The sequence below is a fragment of the Ursus arctos genome, unplaced genomic scaffold, assembly GCF_023065955.2.
Source record: "Ursus arctos isolate Adak ecotype North America unplaced genomic scaffold, UrsArc2.0 scaffold_6, whole genome shotgun sequence".
Taxonomy (NCBI): Eukaryota; Metazoa; Chordata; class Mammalia; order Carnivora; family Ursidae; genus Ursus; species Ursus arctos.
The window spans coordinates 83,155,668-83,171,936 of record NW_026623078.1 but is presented as its reverse complement, the minus strand read 5'-3'; the positions used below and the strand labels follow the sequence as shown (position 1 = coordinate 83,171,936).

General features: G+C 58.7%; 1 protein-coding gene across 1 annotated transcript in view; it reads left to right on the top strand.

Moving 5' to 3' along the window:
• The first annotated feature begins 400 nt into the window (after positions 1 to 400).
• Positions 401 to 16,269, top strand: part of KCNK9 (potassium two pore domain channel subfamily K member 9) — a 76,317-nt gene continuing 60,448 nt past the window's right edge. The window contains exon 1 of the mRNA XM_048212566.2: positions 401 to 683. Coding sequence (XP_048068523.1) covers positions 401 to 683 — 283 coding nt within the window. The remainder of the gene's footprint in view (positions 684 to 16,269) is intronic.

The following is a 16,269-nucleotide window of genomic DNA, read 5'->3' as shown; positions in this document are numbered from 1 at the left end:
GGGGCCGCCGTGCATGGCCCTGCGCAGTGGGGCGGGCTGCTTCGGCCGGGTCTGGCGCAGGGTGTCGGGGCTCCCGGACGCCTGGCCCCGGCGCTCGAGCAGCCTCCTGTGCCTGTCCGCCTTCTCGCCCGAGCCCGGGCCCGCGCCGCCCCTGCCCCGCCAGCCGCCTCGCGGTGGCGGCGGCTGTGGCGGCCCCGGCGGAGGGGGGCCCCCCCAGCCTCCCCGCCCCCCGCCTCCCCGCTGCTGCTGCTGCTGCTGCTGCTGCTGCCGCCGCCGCTTACAACTTGGAGGCGGCGGCGGCGGCGGAGGAGGCGGCGGCGGCCGCCGGGCGCTGCAGTGGGACGCGCGCGGCTGCGAGCCTGCGGGACATGCCCCCCGCGCCGGCTCCTTGCTGGCGGCCATGAAGAGGCAGAACGTGCGGACTCTGTCCCTCATCGTCTGCACCTTCACCTACCTGCTGGTGGGCGCCGCCGTCTTCGATGCCCTCGAGTCGGACCACGAGATGCGCGAGGAGGAGAAACTCAAAGCCGAGGAGATCCGGATCAAGGGGAAGTACAACATCAGCGCCGAGGACTACCGGCAGCTGGAGCTGGTGATCCTGCAGTCGGAGCCGCACCGCGCCGGCGTCCAGTGGAAATTCGCCGGCTCCTTCTACTTTGCCATCACGGTCATCACCACCATAGGTAAGGGCTGGGCGCGCCGCCGCCGGGCTCCCCGCGCCCCGGGAGGAGTCCGGGGAGGCGGCTGAGCGCGCGGCGCAGGGCAGGGTGCGGGGCGCCGAGGGTTAAACGCAGCCTGTCGCCGGGGGCCCCTCCCGCCGCGCCCCCTCCTCTCTCCAGAGCCCCCGCCTCTCCTGCGCCTCCGAGCCTCACCCCTCGCGGACCCCACCCGGAGCTCCGCTCCGCGCCGGTGTCTGGGCGGGCGTGCGAGCCCCGAGCGAGCGTGCCGGAGCCGGGAGGGCGGAGGCGCCACTTTTGCGAAAAGAGTGGAGCGCTAAGAATAATCCCATAGCAGACACCCACCCACCCACCGCCCCAGCGCGGGCTGGGCTGCGCGGGGTTCCAAGCCTTACACTTACTACCTCTCTGGGACTTGGAGAGGGCTGGCCTGGCTCCGCAGTACGGAGAGGGACTCAGGCGGCCGGGGATCCTCGCAAGCCTCCAGCCTTCTCTGAGCCCAGATTTCAGCTTTCCTCCCTCCTGGCTCCTCTTCGCATTCTGGAGCCTGGTCGTGCCAGGACCCGGGGGATTGGGGGGGGGGAGAGTTTGTTCTCTGGTGATTGGGGTGGGGGTGACAGCCAGGTGAACTGCTCTGAGAGGGCAGTGGAGGACGGGGGCAGGGCAAGACCTGCCCACCCCCAGGCTGTGACAGTGGGTAAGGCAAGTGTGCACATTGCCCGGAAACTGGGGAGGTTCGGCCCTGGCCTGGGGAGAGAGTCCAGTTGGTACACCCTGGGGACTCCTGTGGGTCCCTCTCCCAAGGGTGCTGGCCACAGAGCAAAGTCTCTAGTAGGTGCCTAGGGCAGTGCCCCCACTGCGGTCAGGGGGTTTGGAGAGCCCGCAGGTGTGATACTCTGAGACCCTTGGGAACTGGAGCAGGTCTCTTCCTCCCAGTGGACATGGCAGCAGGTAGGGTGGTGTCTCTGTGGTTTGCAACTTGTCCCCCGTGCAGCACCCTGCCTCTGCACAGCCATCTCCTTGGACCTGTCAGGGCCACTGTGTTGGCTCTGGGGGCCTCTTTCCTGTGCCCGTCCAGTCCCCTGTGCCCCCTCGCTGTGACAAGAGGCCTCTTCCTGCCCACCCTTCTCTCCTCCCTCCGCCCTGAGTCCTCTGGACCTCCTTCTCTAATTTTCCCCTTGATATTTTTCTTTGTCTGGAAAGCTCTGCATGCTGAAAAAGCAGGATTGCTCAGTGCCATATGCAACAGGAAGTGCCAGCACAGGACGGCCTGGCTTTGCTTCTTGGTTGAGAAGACTTTGTAGAGAGTCATCTTGTTTGAAATGTTTAATTCATTGGTGCAGGTTTTTATGTTTTTGGAAGGAAATTGCTCTTCTGTTGTCTACGTAGCTAGCTCTGTTGCCGCTTGCCCCACGCGCTTGGCCCAGCGGCCAAAACACAGAAAAGTCCTTCCTTCCCCACCCTGTGCTTCCAGCATCTGAAAGGGCCGGGCAGTCGTTACTGTCATCCTTGTCTTTCAACTGGCAGCCTGAGCTGTGGCTGTAACGTACGGATGCCCATGGCAGCGATCCCGGGGGGGTACAGGGGCCTGTTTGCTGGAGAGCCTGAGAGTGAGAAATGTGCCTCCACGACTGACCGCCCTGGGGGAGAGACCCCCTCATTCCCTAAACATTCCCTAGTGATCTAGCCCCAAAGCAGGTGACATCTCCCAACACCCTGGCCCCCGGAGTGACACCAGCACCTGGAACCCGTGGCTGGTCTCACGAGCCGAGCTACAACACTGAGGAGAGGATTGGAGGGAAAAACCAAGCCCCGAGATGTTCCCATTTACGTGAAAAAGTAAATAGACTGATGAAGTTCCCATCCGGGTGTGTTTATTGATCCTTATTGGCAGTTCCGGGCACGTGCTTCGAACGCTCAAGGCTCCAAAGAGAAAAGTCAAGGAACGTGTGGCCAAATGGAGGGTGTAAGTTCAGCCAGGGGCGCAGGTGGGACTCCTGTCCACCCAGGACCAGGGGGGCATCTGGTGACTGCGGATTTTTCTCCCTTCCTTCCTTGAGTTTCCACCCGAGTTTGTGGAAAGACAGGCTGGAGAACGTATGTGAGGACAAGGAAGAAAACACTGCCTGAATTCAGCTGCCCTGGCCCTGAGCTTGGAGCCCAGGCTGTGGCTTGTGAGCTGAGTCTGGTCATACTGGAAGAGCCCAGGCAGGTCATTTCTGTCCTCCGAGCGCGGCTTTCGTACCTGTGGAAGGAGCCTGGTGCAGTGCTGCCCTGTCGGGTGGAAGTCGAGGGCGGGTGGGCTCCCGGGTGCTTGCGGCTACCTGGCACCTTACCCTGCGCGGAGCAGGCTTGAACCCCCACTCTGACGAGTCCCCGCCACGTCTGCTGCTAGGAAGCTGTTTAGCAGAAGAGCTCAAATTTACAGGAAACAAAGCACCTTTCTAGTTAATTCTGTTTGTTTTCTTCTTTTTTAATATAAATGCAAATTAAGGTCGTCCTAGGCCCAGAACAAAAACCAGCCCCAAGCCAGGCCCTCCAAGGAACTGTCTCCTGTTGGACGGTGATACTAATGAGTCACGTGAATCTTCACGGGTGTTCTTATTTTTAATCTAACCTTGAGCGATTTCTCGAGCATGCTGCAACTTTGAGCTCCCGTCAACGAGGCAGGCGGGAACCCGTGGCACTCGTGGTCTGTCCGCGAACGCCGCTCCTCCGATCCAATTATTAGCTCACTCTCTGAAATGGATTTTAAAAACAACATAATTAGCACTTTGTGCTGGAGCCTCGGCCGCACCTCCGTGCGAGGCTGGGAAGGGGGAGCTCGCCAGCCCTGCCCGGCTCTCGGGGGAGCCCGGGCACAGGGAGGACGGGAACACAGGTCCAGCGGGCCCAGAAAGGGCACATTCGGTGAGGCCAGCTGCAGCTTCCGGGTGCCGTTCCTCCCCGCCTATGGCTTCTGACATTTGTGCCACCTGAAGCCACTTGGGGGGATGTGGTGGTGTGGACGTCTGAGTGGCCGGTGTTGAAGATGGGAGCCCCCGCCATAGCCCGTCGTGCTTGTCTGCGTGGCAGGATGGCTGGAAGCCTCTGTCCCGTAGGCCCAGGGCCTGGCTAGAATCCCTCTGCTCCGGGCAAAGGCCTGAGGGACTCCCTGCGCCCCCCAGGCAAACCCGTAACCTTCCTACAGCAGGTGCTCTGGGCCCAAACTGCCCTGTGGCCAGCACTCCTCTGGCCACGGAAGGGGCTCTCCATGACTCTCTGTGACCTCAGTTTGTCACCCCCTTTAGGACCGTGAGAGAGGAAGAAACCCTGCTTGGAATTCAGATCTCATCTGCAGGGGCCAGGAGGACCCTTTCAGCACTGGTCTGCACGGGGGAGGGGTGGAGGGAGGGAGGGAGATGGGGGTTTTCAGTTTGGGCTACAGTTTGGAGGAGCACCCGAAGCTGGGGCACCCCTGGGCACTGGGGTGACTGGCTTAGGAGGCAGGGTCTGCTGGCCGGGGCTGGGGCACACTCTGGGAAGAAGTTCTGGGGCTCCAGGAGGTTCCTGGCTCAGGGTCCCTGCCTGCAGGAAGTGAGAGCGCAGAGGGGCCTCCCCGGGTTCTCATTCGCACCTGGAACCTGAGCGGGGCTTTCCCGCGGTGGCAGGTGGGTGCCGGGTTTTTCTGGCACTCCTGGGTGTAGTTTCCAATACAGAGTTTACGCTCTTGCTGTGCGCCTGCCCCGGCCTTGTCTGCGTCGCCTCTGAGACTCTGGGGACAGGCTCGATGACAAGATAAGGCCTGGCCTTGAGGCAGGAGGGGAGCTGGAAACCCAGACCTTTGCTTGCGCTCCAGTGTGAAGAGCAGGGACGGGGAACTCCGCTAACTCGTCCGTGCCACGGCACAGGATGCCCAGCGCGAGTCCTCCTCGGGTGCGGGGGGGGCTTTGCGTCCTCCTGGCAGGGCCTCACCCTCCAGGGAGGCTGGGCTTTCCCCTCTGCCACCCTCTGCCTCCCTGAGCTGTGCCCCTGCTCCTGTGCCAGCTCGGTGGGTCCGGTTGGGCCTGGCCTCGGCGAACTGTGTCTGTCCCCACCCCCCCCCCCCACCCCTGCACCTGCAGGCCCGGCTGGGGTGGGCATCTGGGGAAGGAAGGCAGAGTGGAAGTGGGCCTAGCATGGAGGGGCAGGGCAGGCTGGTGCCGTAGGGGGTCCCGAGCTGGCACACGCATTCTCTCAGCTCACCCACGAGGCCGGCGGGAATGTTGCCCCACTTGCCGGATGAGAAAACTGAGGCGCAGATACAGCAGCTCGGGGAGGCAGAGGGTCCTGAGCTCTGTGATGCACCATGGGCTCCAGCTGTGGGTTTGTCCCAGGAGCCAAGGATGGGCCTGTAGAACATTCCTTCTGCACCTGTCTGCTTCTCCCTTTCATTCCACTGCTCAGGAGGCTGCCTTGTAAGACCTGGCTGAAGGGCCTGCTCCCCCACACGGGGGGCCGGGACCGGAGGGGCGGCGTTCCCTTCTTCCTTTCCGGGGTGGCCGCTGGCAACAGGCAGGGGGCCTGCGAGGCCCATGGATGGCTCCTCCTCCCCAGGCCCTGCCTGGACCTGGCCTCGCTCGAGGAGGCACTGGCCCTCCAGTAAACACTGCCTATTTATAGATGTCGTGAAGTGAGGTTCCTTCTGAATCCGGGTGACATGAAAGGGACGGCTGTCCTGAAGTGTGTGCAGGCTCCGGGCTGAGCGCTCTGAGGCAGGGGCAGGTGTCAGACAGGACCCAGCATTCCAGCTCTCGTTGCCAGGGCCCGTTCCTTCCCGGGTCATCTCCCCAGCTAGTCCGGGGAGGGCAGGGCAGCAGCAGGAGGGGAAATAGGCCTCAGAGCTCTCCTCCCCAGGCCCCCCGTGCTCATACCTCCATCCATCCATCCGTTCCCATGCACTCACTCCCTGGGTCCTCCCCAGGCCCCTGTGCTCACACCTCCATCCATCCATCCGTTCCCATGCACTCACTCCCTGGGTCCTCCCCACACCCCTGTGCTCACACCTCCATCCATCCATCCGTTCCCATGCACTCACTCCCTGGGTCCTCCCCAGGCCCCTGTGCTCACACCTCCATCCATACATTGGTTCCCATGCGCTCACTCCCGGGGTCCCCCAGGCACCTGTTTGTTCACGCTCTGGGTACCCTTGCGTGCGTACAGCCATCCGTCTGTCTGGTCACTTGCTCACCCCCTCACTCGTTCCCTCGCCCAGTCTTCTGAGCCTCCCTCCGTCCTCAGTTCCCCTGCTTGTTCACTCCTCCACCAGTGGGGTTTTGCCCAGCTCCTTCCCCGGGCTGGGCGGGGCCCACTAGCAGCTCAGTCAGTGTCAGTGCCTGGAGGCAGGGTCTCCGTGGTCTTCCAGCCACATCTTCTTCCTAAGAAATGCTCAGCCAATCCTGGTCACTTTTGATTTTTAAAAATGTTTATTGAGGGGCGCCTGGGTGGCTCAGTTGATTAAGTGTCCAACTCTTGATTTCGTCTCAGGTTATGATCTCGGGGTCATGAGATTGAGCCCCACATCAGGCTCTGTGGTCATTGGGGGGGTCTGCTTAAGGTTCTCCCTCACCCTCTGCCCCTTTCCCTGCACATGCACTCCCCCCAAATATATAAATAAAAATCTTTAAAAAATATTTATTGAATTATAATGTTCACGCAGAAAAGTACATTTATCGAAAGTATATTGCTCAATAATTCTTTTTTTATTTTATTTTAGTTTAGTTTAGTTTCAGAGGTAGAATTTAGCAATTAATCAGTTGCATATAACACGCAGTGCTCATTCCATCACGTGTCCTCCTTCAGGCTCATCACCCAGTGACCCCATCCCCTCCCCCTCCCCTCCAGCAACCATCCATTTGTTCCCTAGAGTTCAGTGTCTCTTACGGTTTGTCTCCCTGTTTTTATTTTATTTTTCCCTCCCTTCTTCTGTGTTCATTTGTTTTATTTCTTTAATATTATATATGAGTGAAATCATACGGTATTTGTCTTCTGATTGACTTATTTTGCTTGCGTAATACACTCTGTTTCCATCTGTGTCATTGCAAATGACAAGATTTCATCCTTTTTAATGGCCGAGTAATATTCCATCACACATTTATATATCACATCTTCTTTATCCATTCATCTGTCGATGGACATCTGGGCTCTTTCCATAGTTTGGCTCTTGTGGACACTGTGCTATAAACATCGGGGTGCAGGTGTCCCTTCCGATCACTATGTTTGTACCCTTCGGATAGGTCCCTAGTAGTACAATTGCCAAGTCTTAGGGTCGCTCTATTTAACTTTCTTGAGGAAGCTCCACACTGTTTCCCAGAGTGGCTGCACCAGCTTGCATTCCCACCAGCAGTGTAAGAGCGCTCCCCTTTCTCCGCATCCCTGCCAACATCTGCTGTTTCCTGACTGGTTATTTTGGCCGTTCTGACCAGTGTGAGGTGGTATCTCATTGTGGTTTTGATTCGTATTTCCCTGATGCCGAGTGATGTTGTGTTCCTCTATAATTCTTAGTGCCCCTGTCACCGGCACTCAGATCAAGAAGTAGTATTACTAACACCCCAGAACCTCCCTCACCATCAGCCTCTTTTGGAATGCCTCTAGTGACGGGGAGCTCACTTCCTCCCACGGAAGGTGGTCGTATGTGTTCAGATGAATGACGAGGTTGCGTGAGGTCGTGATGTGGGGGGGCACCATGTGGAGAAGAGGTGTGTGTGTGTGTCAGGGTTATTCTTTTAAGGGGGTGACCAGTTTCTCTGATGGTCATCTACAGAGAGGTGAGAAGATCTGCGTTCAGACAGTGGACGTTGGGAGGCTCAGGCCCCAAAAAGGAGAGGGATGTCCGCACTGGATGTGGGGGTGCAGCTGGAGCAGGGAGGCTGTGTGGAGGTAGTTCAGGGTACGACGGGCACAGGGAGCCGGGACAGCCAGGCCGCCAGCCCAGGGCACCTGCCTCCCTGAGTCAGAGCAGGCGGGAGCCCCGCTCTGTGGGTGCATCAGCCTTGCCAGCTGCCAGGAGGACTGCAGGGAACAGTGTGCCGGGCTCAGCAGAGCCCCGGGAATTTGGAGGCGAGGGCCCTGGGTGGGCCGGGCTGATAAAGGAGGGGCAGCCTGCAGTGCCAAGAGAGTCCCAGGGGTAGCGGAATTCTGGGACACAAGCGTTCAGATGAGGGTCCCCTTCAGCCGGGGGAGCGTCATCCTCTGTGCAGGCTTTGGGGGCCCGGGGCTTGGTGTTCATCTCATCGAGGGATTTTGTGCGAGCGCCCCTTTTCCTGCCTGTCCCAACCCCAGCATCTCTGCCTGTAGAAAGTTCTCCCTTTTCAGCAAAGGGCACCCAACCTGTGACCTCTCCAAAGGAAGGGGTGAGCGAAGCACGGTTGGCTTCCCGTCCCGTAACCACCTTCAGGAACTTGAAGACAGTCCTCGGGCCCGAGTGTCGTCAGTCACGCCTTCGTAAGCCTGGTCCTTCTCCTCTGAGCCATCTGAGTCTGTGTGTGCACTCGCCGAGTCCGGTCCGACGTCCAGGGATAGCAGACTATCCTCGCCCCTCATCAGGGCGTCCAGCACTCCTGCTCGTGCCCCCGCTGGCCATGCTGGCTTCCGTGGGCAGCCCCTCCCTGCGTTGACATGTCTGGAGCTTCTCGTTCACACAGACTTCTCTTGCGCCTAAGCAGCGGCTTCTCCGTCTTGCTCGTGTGAACCCAAGTACATTCCCTGACATCAGTCTTTGAGCAAAAAAAGCAGAATTATGTGCTGTGGACCCAGAGAAGAAGGGATGGTTGATAGAAGAATTTGCAGTGGTCTAGAAAGAGAAGAAAATTCAGGAGTGAGCATGAGTGTGTTGGCCTGGCTGGTCAGGACATGGAGAGCAGCTGTCAGCGCCGGGGGGTCCCTGGCTGGTCTTTCCAGGCTGGGGCCACTTCCCTGCCCCTGCTCCTGCCTGGGTTTTTGTGCTCAGCCAGGCCTCGAGCAGTGATAAAACCCGTCCAGGGGATAGCCACTCGCAGGGGTGCTGGCTGCCTGGGTGGGTGAGCCCTGAACTGTCCTCACCCTTCTCGTGTGCCCAGCCCTGGAAGGAGCCAGTGGGTGGCCCCGCGTGAGGGTGGGGTCAGACTGGAAGAGGGGGCAGTGTGACCTGGGAGCGGTGGTGGGGTTGGGGGCAGCTTTGGTGTGGCGAGGGGGATGCTGGGCCAGGCATCCAGAGAGTGGGAGAGGCGGGTCTGTGCCCCCCCCGTGGCTGCAGGCTTCCCATCCAGATGACGCTGCATGCTTCCCGGGACTGAGCACAGGGGGGCTCGGGGAACAGGCAGATCCTGGGGTCCTGTAGACCCGGGAAGGACTACCTGTGTCTGCCTGTCCTGGAGGCCCAATCCTAGGTATCTCCCTTAAGCCTCAGCTTCCTCATCTGTGAAATGGAGCCATAGAGCTTTGCGTGTGTTGCTGTGAACACTGAGCACACATCTGTGCAAGGCCTCCCCCCCCCCCACCGTCTGCCCAGCACCTGGGTCTTTGGGCTGTTCCGATGCTGAGCTCTCGTGTGTGCAAAGTGGGGAAGTGGCCAGATGCAGCCACCTTGCCCACCCTCTCAGGGACATCCGTCTTCTGCACTGCCTCTTCTGGATCCTGTGACCCTGAGTCAGCAGGAGGCTGTCAGGGTGGGAGGCCAGGCTGGGGGATTTTGGGGCCATGGTGTACCAGCCCAGGTGTTTGATTTCCCCAGTCTGTTCCTGTTGAGAAAATGTGGCTTCCTGGGATGCCTGCCACCACGGCCACCTTCGTGAAGCCCATGGCTCCCATCTTCCCCTTCTGGTATCCTGTCCCCTCGGGTCAGAGCCGGGTCCTCAGGCCAAAGCCCCGACTGGTCCTCCAGTTGCTGTCCTGTCTGCCCAGGTCAGAGTTCTTGCCTGCTCCCCTCTCTCCAGCTGTGCCTTGCCCTTCCACCAGAGGACTTGTCCCTCTGCCCCCAGCCCGCTGCCCCTCGCCGTCCCGTTGCGCCTTGCTCACAGTGCCCTAGTTTTGTGTCTGAGGCCCCAGAGCAGGGCTGGGCTCAGGGTCCCCAGAGGGTGCTTGGGGCAGGCCTGCTGGACACCGAGTCACACCCCTGGCCCCCAGGAGCAGGACGACTTCGGGCTGAGTGGTTCAGGGCCCCGTCTTCCCCCTTGGCTGTGCTGGGGGCCACTGGGCAGGTGCAGGATGGACGAGGCCCCGGCCTTTTGAACTTGAGCTCTTGGTTTGAACGGAAGATAGGTTAGGGGCCCATCTTGCCAAATGGGGAGCTTCCCACTCCTCTGGCGTAGATGTGTCATCTCGGTCCCCAGCACCAGTACTAGTGAGAGACCCATGTGAGCGAGTCGGGCTCCTGGTGGGAAGAGACACCCATCTGTGACATGGCCTTTGGCCGTCACTGGCTCTGCCAGGTACGTGAGGTGCAGCCCGTTCCGGAAGGTGGGAGGCTTCTCGGCGAGCATCGTCAGGCCTTTGCCCGAGCTGAGGGGCACAGGGCTTCATACTCACGCTCACTGCGCCCTCGGTGCCACCTGGCCCTTCTGGCCTCCTGTCCTGCGGCCCCTCCTCTCCCTTCTTCGCCACGGCCCTCTCCCTCTCTCCCACACAGCCCGTACTGCGCTTGTCTGGCTGTTCCCACCTGGGACCTTGCCTATGCTGTTCCCTCCACCCAGCTTGGCACCGTGTGCTCCCAAGGCACTGAGACTGTACTCGTGTCTGTCCCCTGGACCCTGGTCAGAAGGTGACAGTGAGTGCTTGGGCTGTGTGGCTCTGCACATGTGAAAGCCATTTGGCCCTAGAAGATGTTTGTTGACTGACTGTCCGATGGAGTGTGAGGTACAAGACATCGTGTCAGGACCCGGAATGGTAGTAAGTGTGTGAAGCAGGTGGCGGTGGTGTCTTTGGGTCCTGTTGACCATTTGTTGGTGGTGTGGACTGTGGGCACATATTTGGGGTGCTGTGAGTTTCTGGGGTAGGTGAGGCCTACTGGGGATGGGGGGACCGAGCCTGGGGGCTGGCAGCCACTGGGGGGCCGTGCCCATGGAGGCAGTGGCTGCAGCCCTGCGGTGGTCTGGGCTGTGCCGTCTTGCCCTGGGCCCCCGGAATCCTTTGTGTTTGGGCACCTGCCCCTCTTGTTGCCCCCCACCGCCCAATATTTGAGCCCAGGAGGAGCTTGGTGAGGCCATTCTGCCCGGCGGCTCTCGGGGCTTCTCTTGGGTGCTTCTCTGGCAGCGTTCCCACCTCTGTGGATGAGAGACTGTGATTTCTTTTGAGCCACAGCGAGGATGCTGGCGTGAGCGCAGCGGGGAGCAGGCGACTGTGTGGAGGGCCCCAGCTCTGGCCTGTGGTGCACTGGGTTCTAACCCCCCCAGGTGACCTTGGGCTGGGGCAGCAGTCCCCCTGCCCACCGCCGACTCTGGGGCTGGGTACTTCTTTGCAGTCGGGGCGTCCCATGCACAGTCCGATGTTCGGCGGCATCCCGGACTCCACTGCCTCGCTCCCAGTGACACCCCCATCCAGTTGTGACACACAAAAGTGTCTCTAGACATTGCCAAATGGCCCCCCGCCTGGTGACTTCTCTTCACTGCGTCTCTCCTGCGGAATTGGAGAATAAGCTGCCTTCTGCAGGTCATGGCGGGTGGGAGCCACGTGGTGTGAGTGCGTGTGTGTGCGTGTGTCTGTGTGCGTGTGCGTATGTGTGTATGTGTGTGCGTGTGTGTTTGCGTGTATGATCATGTGAACTGTGTCTCATTCACAGCATGTGCCCTGGAAAGGGAGTTCCTTCGCTCTGCTCTGAGGACACACAGGGAGAGGCGGTCCAGCTGTGGGGTGTTTCGAGGGAAGGTGACTTCAGCGAGCTTTCAGGCACTGTCAGAACATAGATGGGCGATGAGAGCTCAGGTGGGGATGAGGTGAGCTTGTTCATGTGGGGTTGGGGGGAGCCACTCGGGGGTATTGGGGTGAGTGTCAGGGGTAAGGGTAAGTCACTCAAGTGAGACTAGGGTGAGTCACTCAGGTGGGATTGGTGGGAGTCACTGGGGGGGGTTGGGTGAGTCAGGTGGGACTGGGGGGAGTCACTCAGGGATTGGGGGGAGTCACTCGGGTGGGATTGGAGTGAGTCACTCAGGTGGGTTTGGGGAAGTTACTCAGGTGAGATTGGGGTGAGTCATTTGGGAGTAGGGGTGAGTCATTCAAGTGGGCTTGAAGTGAGTCACTCAGGTGGGCTTGGAGGGAGTCACTCAGGTGGGTTTGGGGTGAATTACTCAGGTGAGCTTGGGGTGAATCACTCAGGTGGGTTTGGGGTGAATCACTCAGGTGGGTTTGGGGTGAGTCACTCAGATGGGTTTGGTGGGAGTCACTCAGGTGGGTTTGGGGTGTGTTACTCAGGTGGGTTTGGGGTGAGTCACTCAGGTGGGATTGGGGTGAATCACTCAGGTGGGTTTGGGGTGAGTCACTCAGATGGGTTTGGTGGGAGTCACTCAGGTAGGATTGGGGTGAATCACTCAGGTGGGTTTGGTGGGAGTCACTCAGGTGGGTTTGGTGTGAGTCACTCAGGTGGGATTGGGGTGAATCACTCAGGTGGGCTTGGGGTGAATCACTCAGGTGGGTTTGGTGGGAGTCATTCAGGTGGGTTTGGGGTGAGTTACTCAGGTGGGATTGGGGTGAGTCACTCAGGTGGGCTTGGGGTGAATCACTCAGGTGGGCTTGGGCTGAGTCAATCAGGTGGGATTGGTGGGAGTCTTTCCAGGGGTTTGAGGTGAGTCAGCTGGGCTTGGGGGGAGTCACTCGAGTGGGATGAGGGGAGTCAAGTGGGATTGCGGGGAGTCACTCAGGTGGGATGAGGGAAGTCAGGTGGGCTTGGGGAGAGTCACTTGGGTGGGCAGGGTGAGCTCGGTGGTGTTGGAGAGAACCCCGGGTGGACCCTTGGCGTCCACCTGTCAAGCAGATGCTGTAGGCAGCGTTGTGGTGGGGGAGCATGGCCCCTGCTCCAGCTGGGCTGTACGGCCCCGGGTATGTCTGGAGACAGCTCCAGACTGCGACTCCGTGGCCTGCCAGGTGGTACTGGGACCTTTCTGTCTCTTAGAGTTGGTGTGAAAATTGTGCTGGTGACATGGGCTGGCCTGGGCTTTGAGCCACATGTCTTGTGTGGGCCCCAGGAGAGGGCTGAGCCCAGGATGCTGCTGGGGACTGGGGAGATGCTCCTGTGGGGTCTGGTTGTTTCAAGGGGTCTCCCAGCATGAGTACCGTTTCTGGGAGCTCACAGACTCTGTGCACCCCAAGTACTGAGGAGCCCTGGCAGTTGGCAGAACTGGGCTCTCATCAGCTAGGGACAGTGTGCAGGCCAGAGGGACCCAGACCCTGGCAGAGTGGATGCTGGTGTGTGTTGATTCACAAAATAGCTCCCATGTCACTGAACACTAGTAAGCAATGGCAGAAAACATTTTGTAAAGAGGGGAGGAAAGGCCCCACAACTCCCCTGTGGGTCTGTGGTCATATACAAAAATGGCTTTAGCTTTTTGTGTTCATGTGCTCATCATTGCCCACATGTGCCCACTGGTTTTATCACTTTATCAGAATGATCGTGTTAGAGATTGTGTTCAGCTGCCTGTAGCAGAAAACCCAATTAATGACAACTTGACCAAACAGCAGTTTCATCTTCCTCAGTTAAGGAGTCTGGGGCGGGTAGATGGGCTGACAGGCAGCTCCATGATGCCCTCAGAGACTCCAGCTCCCAATGTCGTTCTGCTCAGCCATCTTAGCTTGGCTTTTGTCCTCAGGATGGTGCCTCATGGTTCCAAAATGGCTGCATCACCACCGGTGTCACCTCCAGCATCCTCCTGGGACCAAGAAGCCAAAGAACAAATGAGAAAGGCATGTACCATTTGGGCTTGCTCCTATCCAAAGAACTTTCCTGGGTGGCCCACCCAAGGTTTCTAGTCACACCTCATTGGCCAGGACTGTGTTTCATGACCAATCCTAGCTGCAAGGGAGTTTGGGAAACAGGGCATGTTGTCTCTCAAACCTGCCTGGAGTTCTGATGGTGAGGAAGGAGTGGAGCTAGATGTTGGTAGGCAGCCACGGTGTCTGTCGGGGATGCCTCATGGTCCCGAGCCCTTTCCTTCCGAAGTTTATATCCAGCATTACCTTGCGTTTCTGCCGTCTTAAGGGAGATTTATTTTTATGGCTCGGCATCCACTGAAGGAATGTACTGTCGTCTATTTACTCCCCTATTTATGGCAATTTAATGTTTCTTTTTTATTTTCATTTTTTGCCAATTATAGGTGGTGCTTTCCCGAACATCTGTGTGTGTGTGTAGATCCTGCTGGGTTCTTACTTAAGGGTTTTCGGTGGTGGTGGGATTCCCAGGCCAGGGGGCGGGAGTGTGGACGGCAGTTTGTGCTCTTCCATCAACAGCACAGCGGGGTGTGGGTCTCCTGGTGTCACTGCAACGTCAGCAGTCCTCAGCCATGGTGAAGATGTTTCTTATGTTCTTACTGTTTTGGAAGGTTTTCTTAGTGATCTTTGTGTGGCCTGGAATCAGCCGAGCAGGGCTGGAAGGCCGGTGTCCACTACTGGGAACATCCACCCTCATCCCAGACACAGCGGGTCCGAGGGCATCCGTGGGTGCTTTTGTAGTCCTGGAACTCACCACCCTGTGAACACCATGGAACTAGGCAGGGGCAGCTGAGTCGGTGGGCCGTGGTCTAGCCTGGGGACTGGGAGTTCTGTGTGGTGAGTCTGGCCTGGCCAGTTGGCTTGGGCACTCGAACCCTGCGCTGAGGAGCAGCCCCGGTGGGGGGAGTGCCTTCCGTGATCAGTTAGTCATGCCTGCCACGGGGCTAGCATGGACAATGGTAGCACGCTTGGTGCGTCCTGGCCGATCCTGCACCAGTGAGAGAGGACTTCAGAGACGCAAGGCTTTTCCGTCACTGTGCCCAGGGGCCGTCACTGTGGCTGGCTCTCTAGATCGTGCTTGTTCCTGGGATTGTTTACTTTACAACGCAGGTCCCCATCCTCTGCCATCTTCCATCCCCATAATGACCCTGTGACATAGGTGGGGGCGAGAACTAACCCTGCTATGCTGATGAGGCTCAGAGAGGTCCAGTGACTTGCCCAAGGTGACACAGTGGAGTTGGGACTTGAACTCAAGTCATGGGCCCTGGAGCCCAGCGTTCTCGCTCTCCCACCCGCAGCCTTCCCTCCATGCTCCCAGATTGGGGGCTGGGTGCAGGAAAACCAGCCTCTGTGGTTATCGTGTGACATAGGACTCAGAGGCCATCTGGTCCTGCCCTCCTCGGACAGGATGAGGCCATGGCTTAACCCTCCAGTGACAGGGAGCTCACCGTCCTCCTAAATTAGTAGGGAAAGGCCGCTGTGGCATCGGTGTGCAAGCAAACAAAAGCGACAGAAGGTCTCTCAGCTCCTGTTTTGCTTACGTTGAGCAGAGCTTCCCGGAGCAAGTGTAACCGCTCTTCTCTTGCCCCAACAATAGTGCTCAGTCGTGGGTTGTCTGGAGGGTTCTGGTTCTTTACAGACACTATCTCAACGAGTCTCATCCTCTCACCAGCCTTATCAGATAGATATTTTCCTGTATTACCATTTTAAGCTGACATGGAAGATCAGGGAGGTTAAGCAATTTGCCCGAGGTCACGCAGCTCCCCAGTGACGGAGGCAGGACTTAGACCTGGGCAGTCTGACTTCAGAGTCTGTGCTCGTAACTATATTGCTATGGACTGCTGCTTTCGACCTTTTGTATCAGTTAGCTAGTGACGTGTAACAAATGACCCCCTAACTGTAGAGGCTTTAAACAACCACCATTTATTCCTGCTTACGGTCCGTGGCTCAGCTGCATGCTTTTTCTCACCGCGGCCTATGGCCTGACTGGGGCAGCTCTGTTCTCAGCCACGTGCGTTTTCCCCTTGGTAACGGCAGAGGCACACGAGGGCAGGGAAAGCAAGTGCGGTCCCTGATGCCACACCCCTGCCGTGATTCTGTCGTTTTGCCCACATGCCGTGGGTTGCAGCAAGTCACAGGAGCCCAAGGGCAGCACGCACACCTGCCCACGATGAGGCCGAGTCGGTGGGACGATCTGCTCATCCTCTGGCTGACCGAGAGCCCGTCCACACCCCTGGCCAAGCCCCTCCCTGCTTCCTGTAATCAGCTGCCTGGTGCGGTGCGGAGAGCACGGCTTAGGACTCTAATCTGGGTTCGAATGCTGCCCAGGTCACAGCTCTAAAATGACATCTGTCAGGAGGACGGCACACCGTCTCCCTGTGTGGGAGGCAGCTCGGCTGCCATGACAAAACACCACGGACTGGGGCCGAAGCAGCAGAAACTTGATGTCTCCCAGCTCGGGCATACAGGAGTCTCAGGTCAAGGGGTCTGCAGGGTTGGTTCCTTCTGAGGCCACTCTCCTTGGCCTGCAGATGGTGAGTTCTACCCACGTCCTCCTGTGGTCATCACTCTGTGTGTGTCTGTGTCCTCACCTCCTCCCCTTACAAGGACACCAGTCGCTTTGGGGTAGGGCCCCATGTATGACCTCAGTTTACCTTGATCACTTCTGTTAAGAGCTATCTCC